Genomic DNA, 26,127 nt, shown 5'->3' with positions numbered 1-26,127 from the left:
GCGACAGTTCATTCCACAGTTTAGCAAGAACTATTACTTATATAATCTGTGGTTTAGCTGTGCGAGGCCGGAAGTTTCTGAAGAAATGCGCAGTTCACGCTGGCAAGTCCGGACATCTAAGTGGTGAAGATGGAAATGTTGACGCGTAGAGCGATTGCAGAAAGAGGCGGCAGGGATATTCTAATTGTTGATATAAATTAAATTACAAACAAACTTATAGGTGTCGTCTTTGGCTAAGGGTCTTAACCTCTCGAATGCCGGAACGTGGATCCACGTTAGTAGGTATTGATCTCTATAATTAATAAATTAGAATTCAATAAGTCGGTACGGCGCGGATCCACGTTCCGGCATTCAAGAGGTTAAAAGACGGTATCGACGGTATCGGTAAGTACCGATATTCTTTATTGGGCGATGCGTGAATGAAGCCATACTAAAGATAAAACGGTTAGAGAGTTCTTTCCTGTTAGGGGCGACGTAATGACAAGTAATTCTATATTAGGAGACGGTACTACGGTTTCTTCAAATCAAGCAAATACTGTAGAATTTATGACATGATTATTTAAGGAGGGTCTTTAAAAGTTAGATTTTAGTTTAATATTGAAAACTTTCGCGTTACATACACATATTAAATTCACATTTAGATATAGACGGGTTTATCGCGAATTTATTTTATTACCTTTATTTACCGATGTTTCGACACGGTTTCACTGGTGGTGGTCGCGGCTAACTGCGCAGCAAAATTTTAGTTTATTTCTATTTTTTTTAATTCGGCCAAGGGCAAGTCGGACTCGCGCTTAAAGAGCTTTAAAGAGCTCCTTCCACGGGCGTAGCCAGGTTTTAGTATCGGGGGGGGGGTTCAAGAAAATAAAACGACTAAAAGTACATAAAATAACCCTTACACAAGAAAAATATTAGAGACTAGCTGTGCCCGCGGTTCCGCCCGCGTGGAATTCTGTCTGTGTCAGTAAGCGGCTAATTTCTAATCCTAATTTCTCTCCCTCTCCCCTGGAGGCGGAACTTGAAGTAAAGTTGACAGATGGATATGCTAGAGGACAGTAGACCAGATAAAATATTTTAGGTAAGTACCACTAAATAAAACTACACTCCAAAATCAATAGTTTTTTTCGCGACATTTTAACGACAGAGTAGGTGTATATCGGACGATACAGTAAGGTGCGAAAGCGAAGCCAGGCCTCCGTCACACGCTCAAGGCTACGCGCTATATGCCTACCGCTCGGCGTATCGTCGACGATACAACCGACAGAGGGCCGCCGAACGCCCGCCTGGAACGCTCGCACCGCACGTTTCCCGCGCTTACGCTTCGAAATGCCGAAACCACGTAATTATTGTGCAGTAAATGGGTGTAAAAGTCAAAAAACAAAGGAAAAAGCCTATAATAAAGATTCATCTTTTTATGGCGGGCTAAAGGTCCCACCTGAAACGTTTAAGAATTATATTGAAGGGTTAGAAAAAGTATTTTTAAATAATTTTGACGACGTAATAATTAATCGGCCTGATAGCACCGTATTACAACTTTAAAAACCGTTGATTTTCCGTTGCTTTGCGCCTGAGTATTTATTATTATTTACGCAATTTAGCATATTTACAACTATAAAATTTAATAACAGAGAATTCCGAGAAGGGAAAAAAATATAAATCATTATATAAAACTAAAACATATTTGATTGACTAATAAAAAAAATGGTTGATCCGCAACATTCGTTTTATTACAATAATCATCATAGGTAGATGCCTACAACCCTAGCGCATTCTTACGATGACGCGTTAGCACGTGACTCGCACGGCGGGCAACACAGTCTCGACTCTTTGTGCGCGTACTTATGGTACATTTCTTCTTGTCCTGAGCAGCAGGTATTATTATTAAGGTTTTGTAGGCTATTATAGCGTAGGTATTTTCGCTTTTGTTTGGGAATGAAGTATCTGTTACGTAGTAACTATTTATTAATCTGTTGCGAAGCGGCCTGCCTGGCTAGAGCGCCACTCACCGTGGTCTTCTTCAGACTCCTGAGGAAGAGCGCGTGCCGTTTGTAACCTCAATGCGTTGCGAGACTTTCGCGAATGATTCGATTTTTTTCGGGAAGGCATGGAAATGTGTATAAAATGCGAGTCCCAAATCGTTTGACTCCGCAAACGACCAGTGCCGGATTAAGATATTTTGATGCCCTAAGCATTTCTAGACCATGGTGCCCCCTCTCCTTACATTGAATTTTTTTGGTAAATTGAGTGACGTTCATTGCCGCATTACAGCTGAGAATGGAAATCAGTCATATCATTATTATCAGGAAAATTGACAGTGCCGTAGCAGTAACTTTGCAACAGAGTACTTAATGCTGCTGTAGTTGCCACATCTTAGAATGTAATTGAAAACGCGAGCGGAGCGAGCGCGAAAATTTTTCGATATAAAAACGCAATTTGATAGACAGTTGTACAATTTTACTTTTTAGTATGGAAATCAGTCACATCATTTTATCACGAAAATTGACAGTGCTGCAGCAGTAACGTAGCAACAGAGTAATGCTGCTGCAGTCGCCACCCGAAAGTCACCTTTGTCATACCTTAGAAAGTAACTGAAAACGCGAGCGAAGCGAGCGCGAAAATTTTTCGATATAAGAAACGCAATTTGATAGACAGTTGTACATTTTTACTTTTAGTATGGAAATCAGTCACATCATTTTATCACGAAAATTGACAGTGCTGCAGCAGTAACGTAGCAACAGAGTAATGCTGCTGCAGTCGCCACCCGAATGTCACCTTTGTCATATCTTAGAAAGTAATTGAAAACGCGAGCGAAACGACCGCGAAAATTAATCGATATAAAAAACGCAATTTGATAGACAGTTTTACATTTTTACTTTTAGTATGGAAATCAGACACATCATTTTATCACGAAAATTGACAGTGCTGCAGCAGTAACATTGCAACAGAATAATGCTGCTGCAGTCGCCACCCGAATGTCACCTTTATCATATCTTAGAAAGTAATTGATGCGATCCGATAATCGACGATGGCGGAGAAATCCAAAATCCAAACCACCGTATACTATAGGTAATAGTTAGTAATCAATGAAATATGCCGCACGCCTGTTCTTATTTTAATTCTATGAATGTTAATATTCTGAACTTTTCGGCGAAAATCGTAATTTAGTTATCTGCCTCTTTTATTTATCGCTCGAATATGCAAGACTGATAGAGAGGCAGAAACCGAACTTTCGATTCTCGTATTTCACGGTGGGCCCATGGTATAATAATATACTCCGCCTGGTACTCTATTCCGAGATTCGCGTATGACCTAACTGACACGGGCCTACGTCATCATGCTGTTTACAGGTTCTCAAACTTTAAAATGTGGGAGAATTTTAACCAACGGTGAAAATTATTTTAACGGCATTAATTTTAAGTTATTCATGTAGAAACATAGTAAAATAAAACAAATCTAATGTATTAAATTAAACTTTATTTATCTATACAAGACAAACGTTTGAAAAACTAATTCACAGTTACACATTAATTACCAAGCTTACGGCGTGAAAAGTTTGGAAAACACTGCGACTGCTGACACTGAGCGAGAAGGAAATAACAATTAACACGCGTTCGACAAGGATGACGGTCAGGGCATGAAGTTATCTAGATCCGAATTGTCAAATGTGACAGCGCTATCCTGTGCTGCCAGTAATGTAAACAGAATTACCCGAACGACTGAAATTTCTATCGTGAATCGGAAGATATTGCTAACGAATAATTAAAAATGACGTGTTATTGTAAAATTTAAGATAAAATACATATAAATGAAAATTATAAAATTATAAAGAAATATTTTAACTTATTAACCATAGGTATAATGTACCCATGTAACATGTTATGTTGAAATAAAGTGGCAATGTTATTGTGACGTAGGCCCGTGTCACTCTGGGAATAGAAGACCATGTTTTATTAGACCATGGGTGGGCCCATAGACTTATAATATATAGAGACGGTGTCTCAGCGAGCTGTCCCTTTTGCCACTTTTGTTTAGTGTACGATTAACAATGAGGCCCACGTTGCTGTAGCCATGTCGATAAAGTCATATCGATAAACTATCGACATTTCTTGCAATTTTAATTTTACTTCAAAGGCTTAACGATACCTAAAATTACCAAAAACGCTTTTATTCTTTATTGTGGTTATCAGATAACAATTTTATAGTCACGCCCCAGCAGGGAACCAAAGGAAAGTTCAGATATTTAATTAAAATACATGAATACGTCCTAAAAAAATAGGTGTTCCGCAATAATTGAATTATATTATTATATTATAATATATTCATTATCCATTAGCATTTCAATTATGTTTATGTTTAACGAAGATATTGAAGCTTCAATTAAACGCTATTTCGTTCCGCTGTGTAGCGTTTATCGATATATAACATGATTAAAATCGACTTTTCACATCCCTAAAAGAGCACACATATACACTTTTACGCACACATACACAGCCTGTGGCCTATTTTATAAAGCTACAAGTTACAATTTACAAGCGGAAGTCTCTTTCTAACCCTATGTGTTAGAACGAGACTTCCGCTTGTAAATTGTAACTTGTAGCTTTATAAAATAGGCCACTGGGCGCATCAAGAAAGGCAACACTTGATTTGAAGTCCACCTTGTCAACAGTATGGTTGTCCTTTTTTGACAAACGGCATTTTTAAAAGAGCGAGGGGAGAGAAATGATACTAGTTGCTGCGACGTGAAAGAGAACAGAAAACGTTGGGCCCTTGGGTGGGCCATGTGATTGACCTAGTGACGCATGATGTGTCATTGATGATGTCAGTGAGGTTTGTTTACTGTATGTGCTAGTGGTGATAACTACGCAGAGCTTTGCCTAATATTCCCTATTGGTTTGCCGTAAAAATAATATATTATTTATAGCAATTTATAGTGTAATACTACTCCGACACACCCACCTTGTCAGTAGTTAAAGGCCCATAATTATTATTTTTTTATTTGCCGCCTTTTTTTACTGACGGAAATGGCTTGCCAACTTGCCAAGCTGTAGAAACTTTTTTTTTTGCTTACTGAATGTAGCGCAGTGAAAACAACTGTAAGCTGAACGCATTGTATTCCGTGGCAAATAAAACTGAAATAAAACGTCAACATGACACTTCACTTGACAACTCAGCCAGCCAGCTGGGTAGTTACTCTCGATAGTTTTTCTGCAAAATTCAGGATATTTCACAGAAAAATGTCTACTGTCGAAGAATTACAGAAGAAAGTGCAAGAGTTGGAGGCCAAACTAGCGGCCGTCCATGGAAGCACGGGCCCAGTGCGGCAGAAAATTGACGTTATGTCGTCCGAAGTTGTGGATTCTAATCCCTACAGGTATTTCGCTATTTATACGTTTTAAAACCTATTAACAATTACTTTATGCATAGCTACAAGTACTTAATTGTGTCTTTCTTGTAATCCAATGTTAAGATGGTGAAATAATTATTAGATGTTTAAAATATGACTCATGTTTAGGTCATTCTTAAAATTGTTTTCCGAAGTTTAAAATACTTATTCTTCAAAACGAAACTATCCTTCCGAAGTGTTCTGTCCCTTGACGTAACTTTTTTAATTACCTCGACAGCGAGTCGACTCTGCTATTTAAATATAAAAATCCAAACTATACATGGCAATAAAATTAAAATATTGTGACGTCAAAAGGTTCCCAACTGGATGTTGTGGGTCCGAATCCCTTTTCGTATTAATGAGTTTATAGTGTATCAAATTTACTAGTCACTCTTTGCAGAAGCAAATATTGTAACCAAGCCAGACTAATTCCAATAAGAACCTGAGGGACCATGAACCATGTTCGCCATGTTGCCTCCCTGTCACACTTACGTACGAATTTACAAGTGCGACAGAGAGGCAACACGTCGAATGTGGTTTGCGGTAGGTAGGCCCTCTGGTTTCCTCTCTTAAGTAATTTCTAGGAATGTTGTAGATGTTAATATCAAATGTTTCAGTCGTCTCATGGCACTAAAGAGGATGGGTATAGTGGACAACTACGAGAAGATCCGAGAGCTGTCAGTAGCAGTAGTGGGTGTTGGTGGTGTCGGCAGTGTCACTGCGGAGATGCTCACCCGTTGTGGCATTGGGAAGGTACATTTATTTGTTTTTTGGTCAATTTGGCAGCTTGTTATTGTTTCTATACATTGGACAAACCTAAAAAGCATTTGCAATGCAAACAAGTTTTTTTTTTCAATTTTCTGCCAAACTCCCAATTGCAGCATTTGCCTTATACAAATGCAAGCACTGTACTGAATATGCTTGACAAACAGTTATATGAACTATATAAATAATATAAGCTGTCGGATCACTATAATATAAATAACCTTACAGCTGGCATGCATCATTGTTGTGTAGTATGTTTTTTTTTTAATTATTTGAGTTAATTGTTCTAATTCAGGGCACACCAGTAGTAGCTGCTTTGTTACTGCACACCGTTGTATGGGGACCTTGCACTTTGAGACTATGCGCTGAAACTTGGCACAGTTGATTCTTAGCTGGTCTTGAGCAGATACAGACCGGGAGCCGTCGAGAGCCACCTCTCATTTAGTGAGGGGGGAGGGGGAAAGTTCGACGCTGCCGCGCTTCACTTGGAGCAACATTTCTCTAAAACTATACCTATTAGGGAATGTAATATATCATTTTCGGATAAATTAAGGATGAGGAATCTAGTTTTGGAACAAAAACAATGCACTTTCTAACAAAAAAAAAGCATAAAGTAGAAAAGACTAAAAAACGTATTTTTGATTTTTTCATAATTACCAATTTTTTTTTAAAGTGTAGCAGGAATCTGAAAACAAAAAATACAGTCGTAAAGCTACACTTATTACGTTTAAGAAAATATATAGTTTAATATACAAAACTGTTGATAAATGGGAGATAAAAAATAATATTAAGCGTGGGTCAGAGTGATCTCAATACAAAATATTATGAATGTGGGAAAGTTACTTATAATTTGTTCTACAATCGTTTATTTTTCTTGTTTTTCGTAAATAACTCGTAAACGGTAGCCCACAGCAAAAAAATATCTTTTACGTAAATAATCTGTTTCAGATTTCTTATAAAATAAGTACTACTGTTTTTCGGTACCATCAATATTAAAAAAAAATATTGAAGGGAGAAAATAAATACTTAGGTCCCCTTTTTTAGTCATTCGTAAATAACTCGTAAACGAAGGCCAATAGCAAAAAAATTTTTAGTACATGAATAATTTACATAAAATTTCCTACAAAAAAGGTCATTCGAACTTTTTCGCTAGGATCAATATTAAAAACGATATTAAAGAGAGAAAATAAATTCTAAGGTCCCCTTTTTAAATATTGATCCTAGCGAAAAAGTTTGAATAACCTTTTTTGTAGGAAATTTTATGCTAATTATTCTTGTGTTAAAATATTTTTTGCTATTGGACATCCTTTACGAGTTATTTACGAATGACTAAAAAAGAGGACCTTAGTATTTATTTTCTCCCTTCAATATTTTTTTTAATATTGACCTTAGCGAAAAAAAGGAGCACTTATTTTATAAGAAATCTGAAACAGATGATTTACGTAAAAGATATTTTTTTGCTGTGGGCTACCGTTTACGAGTTATTTACGAAAAACTAAAAAATAAACGATTGTAGAACAAATTATAAGTAACTTTCCCACATTCATAATATTTTGTATTGAGATCACTCTGGCCCACGCTTAATATCATTTTTTATCTCCCATTTATCAAGAGTTTTGTATAATAAACTATATATTTTCTTAATTGTAATAAGTGTAGCTTTACGACTGTATTTTTTGTTTTCAGATTCCTGCTACACTTAAAAAAAATTGGTAATTATGAAAAAATCAAAAATACGTTTTTTAGTCTTTTCTACTTTATGCTTTTTTTTTGTTAGAAAGTGCATTGTTTTGGTTCAAAAAAAAATTCCTCATCCTTAATTTAACCGAAAATGATATATCACATGCCCTAATAGGTACAGTTTTAGAGAAATGTTGCTCCAAGTGAAGCGCGGCGGCGTCGAACTTCCCCCCCTCCCCCCACTAAATGAGACGTGGCTCTCGAGGTCTCCCGGTCTGTATCTGCTCATGACCAGCTAAGAATCAACTGTGCCAAGTTTCAGCGCATAGTCACAAAGTGCAAGGTGTCGTGCACTAACAAACTAGCTATAGATAGGATATCATGTTTAAATCAAGATAGACTGTAGACTACTAATACTAAAACCAATATTGTATCAACCTGGTTATAATCACTTCCTTCTTCCAGCTAATCCTCTTCGACTATGACAAGGTAGAGTTGGCCAATATGAACCGGCTCTTCTTTCAACCGCACCAAGCTGGCCTCAGCAAGGTGGCTGCGGCCGCCGCTACACTGCAGAACATTAACCCTGATGTCGCTATTGATGCATACAACTATAATATTACAACAGTGGAGAATTTCCAGAAGTTCTGTGATGCTATTAGGTAAAGCTATCTTAAATATTATTTTTAAAAAGTGTAACAAATGTTCACTTCTTTTATTAGTATTACTATACCTAGACAATGCAGTATTATGATGCCGAAGGTAGATAATCCAAAAAAATTTGACTATTATTTATTACTGTTTTTACATTGAATATTGTTGTACTGCTTAAATCTCGATTTATGGATTGCAAAATGTTTTACATACAAAATTACTAATAGTATTTTATTATTTATTATACAATGTGCCCCTAGTTACCATATTATGTTTGGGGCCGTCCAATTTTGTAAACAACGAAAAAAGACAGTCAAAAGTAATGTGCCACCTGTGTTCCCTTGCTGATTGAAATTGCTCTTAACTTATTTCATATATTTTATTCACAAGGCACCCTCCCAAAATAAGAGTAAATAAAAAAACTTTAATCTTTTTGTCAATACAGCACTGGCAGTTTGACCGGGGGCCCAGTGGATCTGGTCCTCAGCTGCGTGGACAACTTCGAGGCTCGCATGGCCATCAATACAGCCTGCAACGAGCTCAACCAGAAATGGTTTGAAAGCGGAGTCAGTGAGAATGCTGTATCGGGGCATATACAGTTCATTGTACCCGGAGTGACCGCCTGTTTTGCTGTAAGTAATTTAACGTTTTATTTCAACCTACACTAAGTTACACACAAAATTTTTAAATTTGCCGCTCTTTTCTACTGACAGAAATTGTTTTCTAGAAATTGGTTGGAAAAAGTGACAGTTACATAACGTGTGCAAACACTTTTATGATTAACCACATTAATGAAATTAAACGCACAGTGTGTTTCTCCAGTTTTGTGTCTTTGTGTGATGATTGATGAACCCATTATTTGGCGTCGTGTAAAAAATAATCATGGTAATTTTATAAATCATTTCCTTTGTCGTAACGAGTTACAAGATAAGTGTTGGAGTCATATTATTAATCGGTTTATAAATGATAATTAATTGTGCACAAAGTTTTTATCAAAATCATCTCATTAAGAAATTCTATAATATTTTATCCATATGTATAAGCAGAGAGTATATATATAGCTGCGGGCTCAGCACGGTTCCATTATTATCGACTATCACTATGCGCGTCCCTTTCGCACTTACATACTTGTTAGAACGTGACAGGCATGGTGACAAGGGATAAAAACGCGACCGTGCTAAGCCGCCTGGTCAAGCAAATCTTGTCACTAAAAAAGGCACGAAATTCAAATTTTCTATGGGACGATATCCCTTCGCGCCTACATTTTTCAAATTTGCCGCCTTTTTCTACTGACAAGATCTGCTTGACCAGCTGTAGGTATAAGTTTGTCAAAGGACTGTCTCATTTCAAACATATACAGAGAGAATCATACTATCTTTGTCTTACACTAGTACTAGCACCCAAAAGAAAAGGATAAAGTATAGTTTTATTGTTCTTATGTACTGACAAATTTGGTGCAAATGGAAACTCTGACATATTATTATTTTCAAAACTGGCAACACTGCGCATTTAAACGTCAGAACAAAAATATTTTCGACGTCTATCAACTCACTCATCACACGAAACTATGGATGATAAATACATACATAAATATTGTCAATAAATTATCAACACAAAATAAAAGTAAAAAAATTGTGGTAAATCGTTTTTGGGCTATTAAAAACAAGTGAAAAAAGTGCGATAAATACATCCCCGAACATCGTTGTTTCGATGAAGTGAGATAAAATTGACGCGATCGCCATTTTACGATTGGAATGCCAACGAAGATTGATGATAAGTTAACAGTTATAATGATTGGATCATATTGATGGTCTTTAGCTGTCGACTCGATCCCTAACCCGCCGAATCCTTGAACATTCAAAAAGTTTCAAATCGAAAACTTAATAATGACTAGTGCAACGATAAAGGACAGAGAATTTACAATTGAATTCATAAGACATTACAAACTGCTACCGACGCTATGGAACTCGAAATGCGAAAGTTACCGTGACCATGTCATGAAGAAGAAATGCTATCTGGTATTGTTGAAGAAGTACAGAGAGCATTATCCAACGGCGAGTTTGCGCGATATGAAAAGGAAATTGAACTCTCTGAGGTCGAATTTCAGAAAATATAGTGTGAGGCTAAAGCCAGGCGGTCCTCCGCCGAATTTGTACTGGTATAATGAGATGAAATTTGTCCTGGGATCGGAGGAGGTGGAAAACGAAATTGATGTTGATGCAACTTATGATGAGCTGAAGTGTGAAGAAATGGAAATAAATGTGGCTGATTCCTTTGATGACCAAGAGGTATGTTTATTTTAAAGTATTAATTACAGTCAAAACCATTTATAATGGCAACGAAGGGACCAATAAATAATAGTTGTGAATAACCAATTTTTGCTCTAACCAAGATTAAAATAAATATTCATATTATACCAGTATGATACATTAAAATTTGATGAACGGTTTTCACTGTAGTGTAGATTAGTTTATAAAAAAAGTAGATTTTTTTAAATTTACGTACTTAGATAAATTTGGACATAATTATTTAAGTTTCAAGTGACCATAGATAACTGTATTTACTAACTATGTGGCTAACTTAAAATAAAAACAGAAAATTATTAGCAAATTTCAGTTTAGATGATGATGCAAATAAGTATGAATGTTGTCACACTTGTAAATTGAAAATTGTTTTATAAAAGTGCAGTCTCATTTCTATTTTGGATTTCTATCCAGTCACAAATTCCTATCTGTATACCAGGTTTATTGTCACAATACTAAAATTCCCTGTTGTTAATAATAAGCCTATTTTTTTTCTCTAGGAAGACCATTTGGAAGATGTGGAACACTTAGAAATACCAGAAAGCGACTTAAAGTACTGGCAAAATGACACTCCAAGCCCGCCACCACTGCATGCCTCGAAAACCTCAGAAAAATCAACTCCGAAATTAATTTATCGCACCACTACAAACCAACCACAGTCGCAGCAAACAAGTGTACTACAAACTTCTATAGTGCATGATGAGGATGAATTTGACTTGTGGGGTAAAGTGATGGCTACGGAGTTGAGAAAGTTGAATGCGAGGCAGCAGATCTTTGCGAAGAAAGCCATCACGGACGTCTTGTTGGAGGGACAGTTGGGACTGCTGAAAAGGAATTCTGTACAGATAAATAAAGCTGATGGACATGGTACTGAAATATGAGATATAATTTGTGTTATTACTTTTTATCATCCGTCAGAAGTAGAAAAAGTAAAGTGACTACTTTATGAGATTATCATTGAGATGATAATGCATCATAAATCTTATATTACACAATGATATAACTCAAGATATGTTATAGGCATTCCAAAATGGAAGCGCTAACCTTGTACAAATTGTACAAGTTGCTTTTAGTCGCGATTGGGCAAGCGAGAAATGTGCACTTGCTAACGAGTTCCAGCAACCTTATTAACAATGAGTATAACAAAGATGGATGGAATGCGGAAATTAAAAAAAATAACAGATTTCTTCGTAGGTATAAAAATATTTTGTAAAACAATATATCTACTGCGAAATAAAATTGTGAATTTTCAATCATAGTTTTTGGTTTACTATATAGTAGTCTACTTAGTAGCCTTAGGTATATGGATCAAATAATAACCAAGACAAATAGTAGATTGTACAACAAGGGCATAAAGTGACCCATTTTTACCCGAGGCAATTTTTTGGTCTGAGCGAAGCGAAGACCAAAATAGTAGACGAGGGTAAAAATGGACATTTATGCCCTTGTTGTACACTGCTTTTCACTTCGATTGCGAGGAAATTATATTTTTCACGGCAATTTACACCACGAAATTGTCGTAAAGCGAAAGAACCACATAGTACATAACCAATTCCCGCCAACTAACTTTTTAATTTTTTTTTTTTAATTTTTAACATGTAATCAGAGTTTCAGACGCTTGGTTTTCTGCCAAGTCAAACATTTCGGAGCATTTTTGAACGATAATCGACTCCTATTTTATGTGATTTACTAAATTTAATGACAGAAAATACGGATTTCTAATAAATTGTAGCAAAAATAAAATAATATAACAAGTTTTGTCATCTACACAATTTAATTTGCTCAGTAAAATTGTGCAATATGTTTTAACTGTTTGGCTGTTGAGACCGATTACCGTAGTCTTAGAAGAAGATTTTACTTTTATGCTCTAGAGCATAAAATGCGATTTTATGTCGTCTACGCACGACATAAAGGTGCACTTTTTGAGCATGTGAGGTGAAAAAACTTTTTTAGTATGAGTTTAGATTGTTTGTCTTTTAATTGGACATCATAAAGCCTAATTTTTTAACCTGAACCCTTACAGGCATTATGGAAACCTATTTCTTAGAAGCTGTAATGAAAGGCCTGAGAAAAATGTACACAAATATTTTACTATTGTAAGTCCACCGGAAAGACGCCTGTTTTCCTAAACGATTTCGACTCAACTCAACTGTCAAAATTTAATTCTTAGTGTTCTTAACACATTCACTGCCAAGTAGGTACACGTATGTGTGTTCATTTTGTACTGGAAACGGGGCGCCCGGCTCCGAAAGTGTTAAGGCCCGCCCCGACGGGAAAATCGAATCACCAATTAGATCAGAAATTAGATTGTTAATATAATTTAGCGTTCACACCCTACACAATTTCACAGTGGAATCGGCGAGCCAATGTCCTTCGATTTCATTTCTCCGTCCACACCACACAATTAAATTGTCAATTTAATCATATTGTGAAAAATTTACTCGTCTAGAAGTCCACTTACAGAACTCCTACTATAATGTGTTCTTTGTTGTAGTGTGCACCCCCTCTCGTGGTGGCTTCTAAAATCGACGAGCGCACACTAAAACGCGAGGGCGTGTGTGCGGCCAGTTTACCTACTACTATGGGCATCGTTGCCGGATTCCTTGGTAAGTGTATTATCCAGTGATAGATCATTCAAAGAACTCGATTCCCATCGGCTTACTTTCTCCTATAGGTACAGTCGACGTCAAAGATAATATGTTTACACTTTTGCACCTTACTCCTTTGTAATAAGGCGATAAACATATCTTTGACGTCGACTGTACCAAATAGTTGCGTGTATTGGTTTACTATTTAATAGTAAACCAATACACGCAAACATTTGCGTCATCCTATAGCCCCCTCCACACTCGTGCGCGAATCGTGGCGCGAAGCCGCGAACGCGGGTGTGGAGTGGATTTCGCAGATCAGCGATAGGCTGGAGGGGGCAAATGGTTTGGTGTTGGTGGTCATAGATTCCATGAAGACTTGTCTATGGATTGTATTTCATAATAGCCGTAACACACTACTGCACTGCGACCTTGGTGCGCCGCACCGTGACCTTGGTGCGGTGCGGTAGTGTGTTACGGCTTTAAAGTTACTTTTTAAATTGTTCCAGTACAAAACACACTGAAGCAGCTGCTAGGATTTGGAACGGTCAGCCACTACCTGGGTTACAGCGCACTTACGGACTTCTTCCCTATGATGAGCTTGAAGGTAAGACAATTCCTGTAAGACCTGTCTGTCCAATACTGTTAATGTCCCATTTTATCTCACTGATAAAATTGGTCCTTGTTAGGGTTCCGTACCCAAAGGGTAAAACGGTACCCTATTACTAAGACTCCGCTGTCCGTCCGTCCGTCTGTCCGTCCGTGTGTCACCAGGCCCCTATTTCACCAACGTGACAGGTGCGACAATTCGACAAGTCTCATAGTTGCTGACGTCACAGGCATCCATGGGCTACGGTTATCGCTTACCATCCGGCGGGCCGTATTCCTGTTTGTTATTTAAAAAAACTTTATTAAGTATATTGGCAAAAAACAGGTATTTCTCTTGCGGTGTTTATGATGACAATGACGACAATTGTCACAAGATTTCAAAGAACTTTCAGTAATTCTTGAGAGCAAATGAGTTCTGTGTCGGAATTTCGTGACAATTGTCGTATTTCTTGTGACAATTGTCATTAGCTTCGGAAAATAAATACTTATTAACTGGCGATATAGTGGAGTTTTTTTTTATTAACATGTTGGTGGCAAACAACCACACCGCCCGTCTGATGGTAAGCGGTTACCGTAGCCTATGGAGGCCTGTGACGTCAGTAACAGTGATGTCGACAATAGGCCTGCACTGAGAAAAAAAACTAACAAAAACACACTTAGAATTACAAAAATAAAACTTAATCCGGGGACAAGGAGAGTCAACTAATAGGAACAAATTGACTTTTGCAATTTCCATTTAGTAGGAAAGACAACTTCTATATTTGTAATTTGAAGTATGCTAGAGTAATTTCAGAAATTTGGTTTTGTTATTCCGAGAGGTGCTTTAGCAATATCGAAGGTGATGACGTCATGGGTGAAAACTAACCGTTTTGTAATTCTAAGCGTGCTTTAGCAATATCGGAGACGATGACGTCATAGGTTTTACTAAACTGTACTGCGATTCCAAGCTAGCTGTTGTTATTCTAGAGATAATGACGTCACAGGCAAAAACTAAACTGTTTGCAATTCCTCCGCCCCTAGCAAACGGGCGCCGCGAGAGCATGTCGCGCGCGTGGTAGCTACCCGTCTCTATTTCTGTCTGTATGAATAAAAAAGCGTTTGGTAGTATATCTCTGTACTAAAGAGGCACTATAAAAGCCTGTCGAGATATTCTACCCATTCCTTTCTTATTCATACAGTCAGAAAGAGACTAGTATTTATTACGCGCGCAACATATTCTCGCGGCGCACCTGTGCTAGGGAGGTTGGAATTGCAAACAGTTTAGATTTACCTATGATGTCATTATCACTAGAATAACAACAGCTAGCTCGAAGTTGCAGAACAATATATTCCTGTAGACACCAACTACACAGTAGGTCGCGGGTTAATATGTCCATGGCCCACAATATATCCTAAATTTATTATTTAACTTAAGTATGTTTTAAACAAAGAAGACACGAGACACGCCCGCCCGACATCCGACACAATACTAACTCTAACCAAATGAACGTAGCAAGTAGTAAATTTTACTAAAATCACTAACATTCGTTTCGCTGTGTTGGTATTACAAAACTCGTTTAGTGATTGGTACAACAATGAACATAAACACAACAAGTCTATCTACTAAATACCAGTAAACTTTGTAATGTCGCTATAGTAACAACTGAATTGTTATTTTAAATGGGGTAATGTTATTCCCGCGAACTCGTTTTTTAGATATTACAAAACTATGTAAGTGAGACATTTACTAAAATCATAACTTGAAATCACAGATGCTTTTTTCCAAAAATCACAAACTTTACTAGTAAAAATCGGAGAATTTTAGTAGTAATAAAAATGGATTGTAACAAATACTGAACTTTGTTTAATGCTCCATTTACTAAAGTCTGTTTGCTGAAATTAGATTTAGTATTACTGAGCTGTTTGTAGAAATAAATAAATTTTACAGAAATAGTGAAACTTCCATGATTACTACTAAAACTTCATTTTTTCCCCCAGTACAGAACTGTTTATTAATTCCTGGTGATGATTTTTCTCTCAGTGTGTTGCAAGTAACAAAGAATCATGGAAATAATGGTTTCAACGAAACATATATGTTAATATGATTCTAAAAAATGGTCCAATCTCAGTATAAACTGAAGGATTATTAATATATTCAATAAAATAAAAGTGCAAAATTCTCCAATCGGCCATTTTTACTGAAACGCCAATCAGAATCGTTCTAAACAGTGACGTCATCAATCCATAACATATTTCTTAGAGCAACATAGACAACCTCATTGACCGAAATCTATACGTTGGCACCAAAGAGTTCGAAAGGTGCAAAAATGTTATTTCGCCACTAAACATTTATTACGTCCAAAAAATATTATTACACGATATAAAGTAGATATCTATTTGTTATTATTTAAATAAAATGCTAAATAATACGATATTTCAACAACTTTATCTGCACGAGACAGGAGGGTAATGTGTTTTTAAATACTTACAGTAAACTACCTTTCATAACGAAGTTGTGACTAATAGGGGGCTGTCCATAAATTACGTCATCGATTTTTGAATCCAAAAATCATGCTTCGAATGACCCCGTTTCCTCCTACGTCATGCTACCATCATCCGATGTCTAGACCCCCCACCCCTGAGACTCGAACGGGAGCAGGGACACAAATTGTAACCGATAACTATGAAAATAAACAAATTCTGATTCTGATTCTGATTCCCTAATTTGAAATGACGTAATTTATGAATAGCCCCTAGGCCTTATGGAATCAGATCGGACTTTTTGCAATCTGCGTACGAAACTTGTATTTAGAAATGTTTTACAAAGATACGTTTTGTGAATTGGTCAACCAAGAAGTACCTCATTTAGGGTCGGTTGCACCAAACTGTTCGTATCGTTAAAGAGTTCGCTAAATTTTTATGTACGGAAATTTCATAGTAAAGCGCCGGGGGGCGCTGGCTGACGTTGATTAGTCTGTCAAATGTGGTTGGTGCAACTGGCCCTTAATTAGTGTACCTAACGTTTTTTTTTCTTCAGCCGAACACGCAATGCGATGACAACCACTGCCGCACGCGTCAGATCGAGGCGCGAGCGCGGCCGCAAGTAGAGGTCGCCACTGAAGTCACCGAGGACGCCGGACCAGTCCATGCTGACAACGAATGGGGTAAACAATTCCTATTTCAAAAATATATTCTGCCATGTATATTTATTCTACCCTCCGGCCGGAAAGCGTCAATTTTCGGCTCGCTGCGCTAAACAAAGTTGCCGCTTTTCGGATCCGTAGGCAAGAAAAATAGTGCACACACCTCGGCCAGTAAATAAAGCCTCAGATCACATGTTAGTTGATCAGTGTCGATCGATCGATTACATGTGATCTGATACATTTCTTACTTTACTGCCCTATGTATGTAATTATACTATTGCGGTCTCATTGGGATTTTTTTTTATTAGCCTAATTTAGTGTCCCACTGCTGGGCAAAGGCCTCCTCTCGCATCCTCCACTCAACCCTGTCTTTTGTAGTTTCCCGTCAATCCGGATAAAATGCGTCCAAGTCGTCCCACCATCCAATAAAATGTTATTAGAAGTAGTAGAACAATTTAAATTATTTTCAGAAAATATTCTAATTTGTTTTTATTTCAAGTAGAAACACTACTATATACTACAAACTATACTGGAGGCCTTGGTCACTTTTTCTTAGTATATGCCATTTATTTCAGTTTACAATAAAATGTTGTCGTTGGGAAATGTATCCAATAAAATGTTTACTACCATTCTACTTCGATTATAAAACATCTACTTATAAATTATAGGATTAATAATACGCTCACTAATAGACGCAATATTTTTCCAGGAATCAGTTTGGTGGATGAAAATTGTCCCGAAGATGAAGATACCTCCAATTTAAAATTAGTTGACGGTGTTCAGGTCAGTACTTTCTTTTTAAGTTATATTCAAAGAAACTAGTTGTAATTTTACATATAAATCTGACTATGCCCTTAAAGGTTACTTCGAAAGGCTGTAACAGTGCAAATACCTTTCAAAACCTATTAAAAATTACAAGATTTCTTGAAACTGTCCTCAGCGTTTGAATTTTCAACACGTAAAGTAAAGAAACAACACAATAAACATCAATATAGCCTTTAGTATAGCCATTGCATTCCCAACACTAAAATACTTGGTCTTGGTGGCTCAGATGGCAGAGCACTGGAGTATCGATCCAGAGGCCGTGAGTTCAAGTCTCAACCAAGACAGTAATTTTTCCACTTTTAAATTTATTCTAAGCTGAATAGCATCGTTCGCAGACTTGAATCCGCGAGAGGGCGCGCAACGCTCAATACTGTTTATGAATTGCTGTGCGATTTTAAATTAATTAAAATGTAATTACTTAAGTTTTGGTGACATATTTGTGGTCAAACTCTAAAGGGAACACTTTGTTACTTAATTATCATATAAAGTTAAAGACAGAACAGTGAATAATAGTGCTATAAGGCAAATAAATAAAGGATTGTGGTGAAAAAACGGTTTGCATTCAAGATAAGAGTTGGTAACATATGCATCAGTGACTCAAACGCGAATGGTTGTATGAACTGCCGCGGCTCTTAAGACCTTTGTGATAACACCCGCTAAAGTTGTTCTATTAGTGGCCTAGTCCAGTAATGAACATTTTCCTAATAGTTTTAACGTCGAGTTTTCTGTGCTAACATTTACCAGTGAACATTAACATCTACCAACATTTGTTTTGCTTTTTTTTTTGTTGTTTTCGTCTAAATTCCAAATAAACTTATACAATGAATTGCTCAGCCTGCCCTTTCGCTGTTAGTGATACGGAACTTATTGTGTGCATTTTCTGTAAAAGCAATTATCATTATAAATGCGTAAACATTGCAAGCGCGGAATATAGGGAGAAACAAGTACAGTTGAAAAGGGAATGGCAGTGCCCTTCTTGCAATAATGTCACATCTCGTAGAAGGGGCGCAGACCACACACCAGTTCGGGCCCTTAATCAGTTTGGTCCCCAAATCCGCAACGAGCTGCTTTCGGAGCCCCAGCAGGCAGACATGTCGTGCGACGCGTCATTGTTGGATCTTGAAAATGACTCATTCGCGCTTGGAAATCGTGAAGTGGTACAGCGTCTCGATGGGGATGTCGAAAATAATATTCCATACAGTGCTTTTGCGGCACTTTTGGAACTCAAATTTGCAGAGTTTAGAAAGGAGCTCAATAGTAATTTTAATATTAAAATTGATAGTTTAAGGTCAGACGTTAACTCATTAACGATTGAAATAAAAGGGCTACAACAAAATATCAATTGTGTCAATGAAAAAGTGAAAGCCCTTGAATTGGAGAATGTAGACCTAAAGTCTAAACTGGCAAAATGTGAATCAAATCAAAGCCCCGGTATTCAAGCGCTGCAAGATTCAGTCACCCGGCTGGAGACTGAATTAAACGATAGGGACCAGGCTGCACTCTCTAATGACCTCGAGATTTCTGGAATCCCGGAGTTTAAGGAAGAGTCGGCCGTGCACATTGTCTTGGCTACTGCGAAAAAGATCGGGGTCCCATTGGAGGAGTGTGATGTAGTGAGTGCGGAGAGGGCCGGTCCGGTACGGGACGCGGCGCGGGCGGCGGGCCCGGAGTCAGCGCGCCCGCTCGTGGTGCGGCTGGCGCGCCGCGCGGTCCGGGACGCGCTACTCAAGGCTGCGCGAGTACGGCGCGGTGCTACCACCGAGGGAATCGGCCTACCTGACCACACTGTATCAAAGTTTAATGTGCATGACCGTCTTACCAGGAAGAACCGTATTTTATTTGGCAAGGCTCGTGAGAGAGGGCGCTCCGAGCAGTGGCGCTTCATTTGGAGTAAAGATGGGAGGATCTACGTAAGAAAGTCTGAATCGTCGAGAGTGTATCGGATTCGGACTGAGAGTGATTTGGACCGTGTTTTTTCGATACCATCCAACAACCCCATTGTGTAGCATTTATGGCTTTATTGTTCCCAGAAAGATAAATAATAGTTACATAAATACAATAATGTTTGCATTATCTTTCCTGATTTCAGTTGCAATGTTTCAGTATTGTTTTGACTTAATCTTATGCCTAATGAATTATTTATATGAAGTTTTTATAAATGTGTTATGTATTCTTAATTATGTTTACATGAAGCTGCGTTTGTTTATTAATAAAATTTCTATAAATTATTTAAATCTGTTAAGATGTGTACAATCTGTTAAAATAATATTTCGTAGACTAATGTTTTCGTTTAGTAATATTCACTTGTTTCAAACAGCATATCTAATGAAATATTTAGTTCATGTTGATTTATATTTTTGCACTTATAATCTTTTATTGAAGCTGCATGTTAATATGAATGTTATCAACATAATTCAAAAGGTTTTCCTAAACAGTCATCATTTAAGCGTACTAAAAAAAAAATTAATAAATTGTAAGTACATTGAGATTTCGTTCGCATTTGTTCTGCAATTCATAATCAACAATAAATATGTGACCATTGGCTTATTAAACCCTGGCTCACTTGGGACACGCCATGAGGAGTTTATTGTAGCTCTTGAACGACACTCAGTGGATATAATGGCGATCAACGAGACCTGGTTGCGGGCAGGTGAGGAGGCCCGCGCGCCGGCCCCCGCGGGGTACCGGTTGCGGCACGTGCCGCGCCCGGCCGAGGTGCGCTCGCGCGGCGGCGGAGTCGGCTTTTACATTCGTCGCGGTATCTATGCGCGTAAACTTGATCATCCCCACGCGCCTTTAGTAGAACAAATGTGGTTAAGTATAAAACTTAATGGACTTAGGTTTGCCATAGGTACTGCGTACCGCCCGCCTTGGCTCAACGTAGATACGTTCTTCGACGCCATGACAGAGTCTGTTGGTGCTTTCTACGAATTTGATCATATAATTATAATGGGTGATTTTAATATCGATGCGCTCTCGCCTAATGATACAAATACTAAAAAACTCTCGGAATTTCTGCATTATTTTAATTTTAATCAATATGTCACTCACCCTACTCACATTACTGACCACTCGGAGTCCCTTATAGATGTTATATGTAGTAATTACAAACTGTCTAATGTGTGTATTGATCATGTCCCTGATTTAAGTGCTCACGCATTCATCACATGCAACTTGCAAGTCAAAAAACCTAAGCCATCTCCCACTTGGATCTTTTGTCGGCCACTAAAACATATCCCGCTCAACGATTTTAACGCGCTTGTCGTCTCAATTGCTTGGGAACGACTTATATGTGATAATGTTAATGAATCACTTGAATCTTTTAACGTATATCTTAGGCACATATTTGATATATTTGCTCCTGTCAAAAAGATTCATTTAAAAAATAATAGCTATCCTTGGATAACGCACACAGTGAAGGATATGATAAAACTTAGAGATAAAGCACACGCTAGATGCCGCGCCAGTGGTCAGGAATCTCACAAGTTATATTACAAAGAATTAAAAAGTATTGTTAACCATGCCATGTTTACAGAGAAACAAGCATATTTTAATAGCAAAATTAATGCACAAAGTAAAGACTCTCGTAAGTTATGGAAAAATATAAAGCAAAGTATTTTTGACTTTAACAAAAAAGACTACAGCTTCTCTAGTCAGTTTAATGATCCTAATTCAATCAATAATCATTTTCTTAATACTACGAATACAAATGTCACAATTTCAGACCTCACATTTTTTGAATATAACCGTTTTAACTCATCTACGTTTAGTCTAAAACCAGTGGATGAAAACATAGTGTCAAAAATTATTCTCAAAATCTCTTCTAACTCCCAGGGATCTGACGGCATCACGCGTGACATGATTCTGTTGACGCTTCCACGCACCCTTTCAGTCATCACAGCCATAATAAATCAATCGATACAATCAGGAATATTTCCTGAAGCCTGGAAGGAAGCTCTTATTAAACCCATTCCTAAAATTAGCAATCCAACCGACTACAAAGATCTCCGGCCAATTAGTATTCTTCCTTACTTGTCAAAAATTATAGAAAAAGTAGTTAGCCAACAAGTGACTGAGTTTCTAGAAGCTAACTCTATATTGCCATCGAAGCAATCTGGTTTTAGAGCTGGGCGTAGTACATCAACTGCCTTGCTTGACGTTGTGGATGACATCTTGACTGATGTCGATGCTGGAAAAGGATCATTCATGGTTTTGCTCGATTTTTCACGTGCGTTCGACACCATCGATCACAATTTACTTATTTCCAAGTTAGCCTATTATGGCTTTGACATCAAGGCGCTACAATGGTTTTCCAGTTATTTAAGCGGTCGCAGGCAGAGAGTACAATTAATTAGTGAGAATGGTAACTTTCAAGTGTCTGATGCTTCTTTAGTCTCCCGTGGCGTGCCGCAAGGTTCAATATTGGGTCCTATTCTGTATATACTGTATAGCGCGGATATAGTGAAAGTTATTAAAAACTGTGCGTATCACATTTATGCTGACGATATTCAATTATACTTATCTTGTAAGCCAAATGATACTTCATGTGCAGTGAAAAAAATCAATGACGATTTGAGACGAATAGTTCAGTGGTCCACCAAAAACAGTCTAGTCTTGAACCCAGCAAAGTCAAAATTCCTTGTGCTTGGTGCTGAGCAGCAAAGGCGTAAAATGTGCAACCACAACCCTCTGATTAAAATTGGAGCTGACTGTATTGAGCATGTAACGGAAGCAAGGAATTTGGGTGTGCTCATGGACGGCAAACTTAGATTTCACAACCACGTATTGGAGATCTCTAGAGTATGTTTTTATAGACTTAAGATATTATATAGTGTACGTAGATATTTAAGTACTGACGTAAGAATATCTCTATGTGAATCTTTGATTCTGTCAAAACTTAACTATGCTGATATTGTTATAGGTGGATGTCTATTGTACCAAACAAAAAAGCTATTGCAGCGGGTGCAGAACGCATGTGCACGTTTTTGTTTTAATATCCCACCTCGAACCCATGTAACTCCTTATTTAAATAATAGTGGGTTAATGAATATGGAATCGCGGCGGTCGCTGCATTTTGCTTGCATGCTCTTTGGCATTATAAAATCCATGACGCCCTCCTACCTCTATGAAAAGTTAACTTTTTCACAACGCCATATTAGGGGAGCCATACGTCTTCTTTGCCCTAGACATTGCACCGCAGCATTTCGTGGCAGTTTTAAATACTCTGCCACGAAGTGCTGGAACAATATACCTCCACCTATAAGGAACTCGCCATCAATTGGTTCATTTAAATGTAAATTCAAAAAACATATTTTAATCTTACAAAAAATATAATTATTGGGTATATATACTCCTATTACTCCTGTGACATCCCTACTAGAACGAACGCCTGCTAAATAATTTATTTCTGTTTCACCTTGTATGCCAGATAAACCAAATTAATGACTGTTTAGGTACCGTAGGTTGTTATTTTAGTTTTACTTTAGTTTTTAATTGAATAATAATTTGAGCTTTAATAAATTTACTTGAAATTTATGCATTATATAAAATTTGTACTTTAGCATGTAGTTGCGCTCTCTCGGAAGGGTTTCCACGGAAGACCAGCGTCGAGATCCTTAGATGGTATCTTGACATTACGCTGAGTGGAGACCTTTTCAGTGACGTTTAATAATAAATTAGTTCTGTTGTCTCATGTAATACCTAAATTTAAGCGTTTTCTGAATAAATTTCTTCTATTCTATTCTATTCTATTCTATTCTATTCTATTTAAATTAAAACTGTAAAATACGTACAAATGTATACTTACTTTTTTAAGTACCGGAACATGTACCCTTTACAAAGCAATGGTGGTACTGTCCAATATTTGATCAAATGTGCATTGCGTCTCACTCTCTCATTCTCATTAAGCAAAATGTGAGATCCAAATACAAATAAAAAAACGACTAATTAAAGAAAAAAAAGAAGATGATTAATTAAAAAGTAAAAGTAGTGTAATCACTATAATTCTTTTAAGAAAATGTTTCCATGTATTATTTATGAATTGCAGGTAGCCTATAGCATACCTGTGGACAATAGTACTCCTGAATCGAGCACAGGTGGCGCTGTGGCCGCCTCCGAGCTCTCTCTCGAAGAACTCATGCAGCAGATGAAATCCATCTAAACTTGGTTTAGATAGATATGGCGAAAAGGTATAGGTATATAATAGGTACCATAAATATCAAGCTGACTTTATAAAAAAAAACCCCTGCAGCTTCAAACATGTATGGCAGGTAAAATGCGTATTTTTTTTGTAAATTGCACAACAGAAGTATCGTCACAAACGTCAAACACCTTTTAAAAACGTGTTAGAAAGTTATTGTTCCATATATTCATAAAACATTGCTTTTATGCGATGGCTTTTAAGTAAATTCCTTGGAGATACGAATTAATGCTGATTTTTGACAACAGTATAATTATATATAGTTTGTCAAGCCAACTCCGTCAGTAGAAAAAAGCGGCAATTTTAAAATGTGGTGACGGGAAGGGTAATCGTCCCATAGAAAATTTGAATTTCGCGCCTTTATCTACTGACAAAGTTGTTTAACCGGCTATACTTATAATTAATGTTTCAGTCTAGCCAATAATTTACATTAGGTACTATAACAGGCTATAATTATTATTATTATTAATTCTTTATTTCAGATAAATTTTATCCATACAATTGTTAGTTTGGCTTATGACTACGTTATTTACTTACTACTACTACATTAAATAACTATTTACTTATTATTAGGTCAACCCAAAATTTCAGGAAGGTACAATCCACCCTCTCTGCTATGACCTTAAGTATACTGTTGTGACTGCCCCGCACCCGACACAACAGAGACGCTATTCGTTTACGTCGGATGGCATAGAAGTCATCAGTTCGTTCCGCGGCGAACATCCCTGAAGCGCTGCAGTAACGGGGCAGTCCCAACAGCATCCTGAAGGCGTCGTTGTATTGGATTCGGAGGGCGTTGTACGCCTTTTGAGTATAGTATAATAAAAAATATAGGCGCAGAAAATATACCATCTAAAATAGGGACATTTAACTTATATTGCTGTCTCGCTCATAATGCCGGCATTTAATGTCACTGAGCGAGCGAGACAGTAATATGTATAATTATGCGTGTGGGATAGAGAAAGGAAATGGCAGGTAATTGTACGAAAATCTTCGCTCTTCGCGTCATAATTTTTAAAGGACCATGGGGAACTTTGTATGGAGCCTGGACCCAACGCCAACAGAAATGAGAGTAAGGTCATTAGATAGGTATTTCTATGTACTTAATTTTTTTCTATGGGCACCAATCGGAATTCCATTGCAGAACTGAGATATTGGTATTTTAGTCAAAATGTCGTCACCCTTATTACCTAGGCAATAGAGTCCAAGTAAGTAAATTAATTGCTGCAGGGTAGATGTTCGCGCACCGCCGAGTGAGCACACCGAATGATCTGCCGCGCTCGCCCGGCGGTGGACTCTATTACCTAGGTAATAAGGGTGACCACATTTTGACTAATATACCAAATTCTCAGTTCTGCAATGGAATTCCGCTTGGTGCCCATAGAGCGAAATGAAGTACAGAAAAATCCCTATCTAATGACCTTACTCTCAACTCTGTTGGTTTTGGGGCAATTTTGACGCATAGTCCTTTGCGCCTTTATTATTTTAAGGTAATTATTGGCTACATTATATTTAAAATAATATGATATATGTCGCATTCCATAAAGACAAATGTTTGTGGTATATTAACGTGCTGTTGAATGTATTTTGTGATTCCGCATTTTATATTACTAAGATTATGAAATGTAGGTAAGATACAGCTTGGCAAAAAAGAGTAGAAATTAAAAAGTGGCACTGTAGTGCAACATGCTGAGTTGTGACCCTTTTATGGCATTTTTCACTAAATGTTATACATTGTATATTGTCAACATGTTTTTGTCATCTGTGTTTGTTTGTCATAAATAAATGTATTTCTATTCTATTCTATTCTATTCTATTCTATTCTATTCTATTCTATTCTAGTGTCGTCCCGTTTTCTTATATAAATTGGTTTGAAAGGGACGACACTACAGTGTTGCCACTTTTTAATTTCTACTCTTTTTTGCCAAGCTGTACTTAAGTTGTGATTATCATATTTTATTTTGTATTTGGAGATTTTATAACAATATTGTTATTAGTT

General features: G+C 37.2%; 2 protein-coding genes across 2 annotated transcripts; both read left to right on the top strand.

Annotated features, from left to right (window-relative positions):
• The first annotated feature begins 5,132 nt into the window (after window positions 1-5,132).
• LOC134790115 (ubiquitin-like modifier-activating enzyme 5) lies at window positions 5,133-25,795 on the top strand. The gene is made up of 9 exons (XM_063760899.1): window positions 5,133-5,371; window positions 6,001-6,136; window positions 8,294-8,490; window positions 8,928-9,114; window positions 13,280-13,391; window positions 13,883-13,980; window positions 16,999-17,125; window positions 17,814-17,887; window positions 23,976-25,795. Exons 1-9 carry the CDS (start codon window positions 5,148-5,150, stop codon window positions 24,087-24,089), a joined length of 1,269 nt encoding a protein of 422 aa, XP_063616969.1. The 5' UTR covers window positions 5,133-5,147; the 3' UTR covers window positions 24,090-25,795.
• On the top strand, window positions 10,026-11,896 carry LOC134789559 (uncharacterized). Its single transcript, XM_063760131.1, has 2 exons — window positions 10,026-10,770; window positions 11,286-11,896. The coding sequence occupies exons 1-2, from the start codon at window positions 10,369-10,371 to the stop codon at window positions 11,664-11,666; spliced, it is 783 nt and encodes a 260-aa protein (XP_063616201.1). The 5' UTR covers window positions 10,026-10,368; the 3' UTR covers window positions 11,667-11,896.
• Window positions 25,796-26,127: the final 332 nt, after the last annotated feature.

This window comes from Cydia splendana, chromosome 4, assembly GCF_910591565.1.
Source record: "Cydia splendana chromosome 4, ilCydSple1.2, whole genome shotgun sequence".
NCBI lineage: Eukaryota > Metazoa > Arthropoda > Insecta > Lepidoptera > Tortricidae > Cydia > Cydia splendana.
This window is presented reverse-complemented; position numbering and strand designations above follow the sequence as displayed.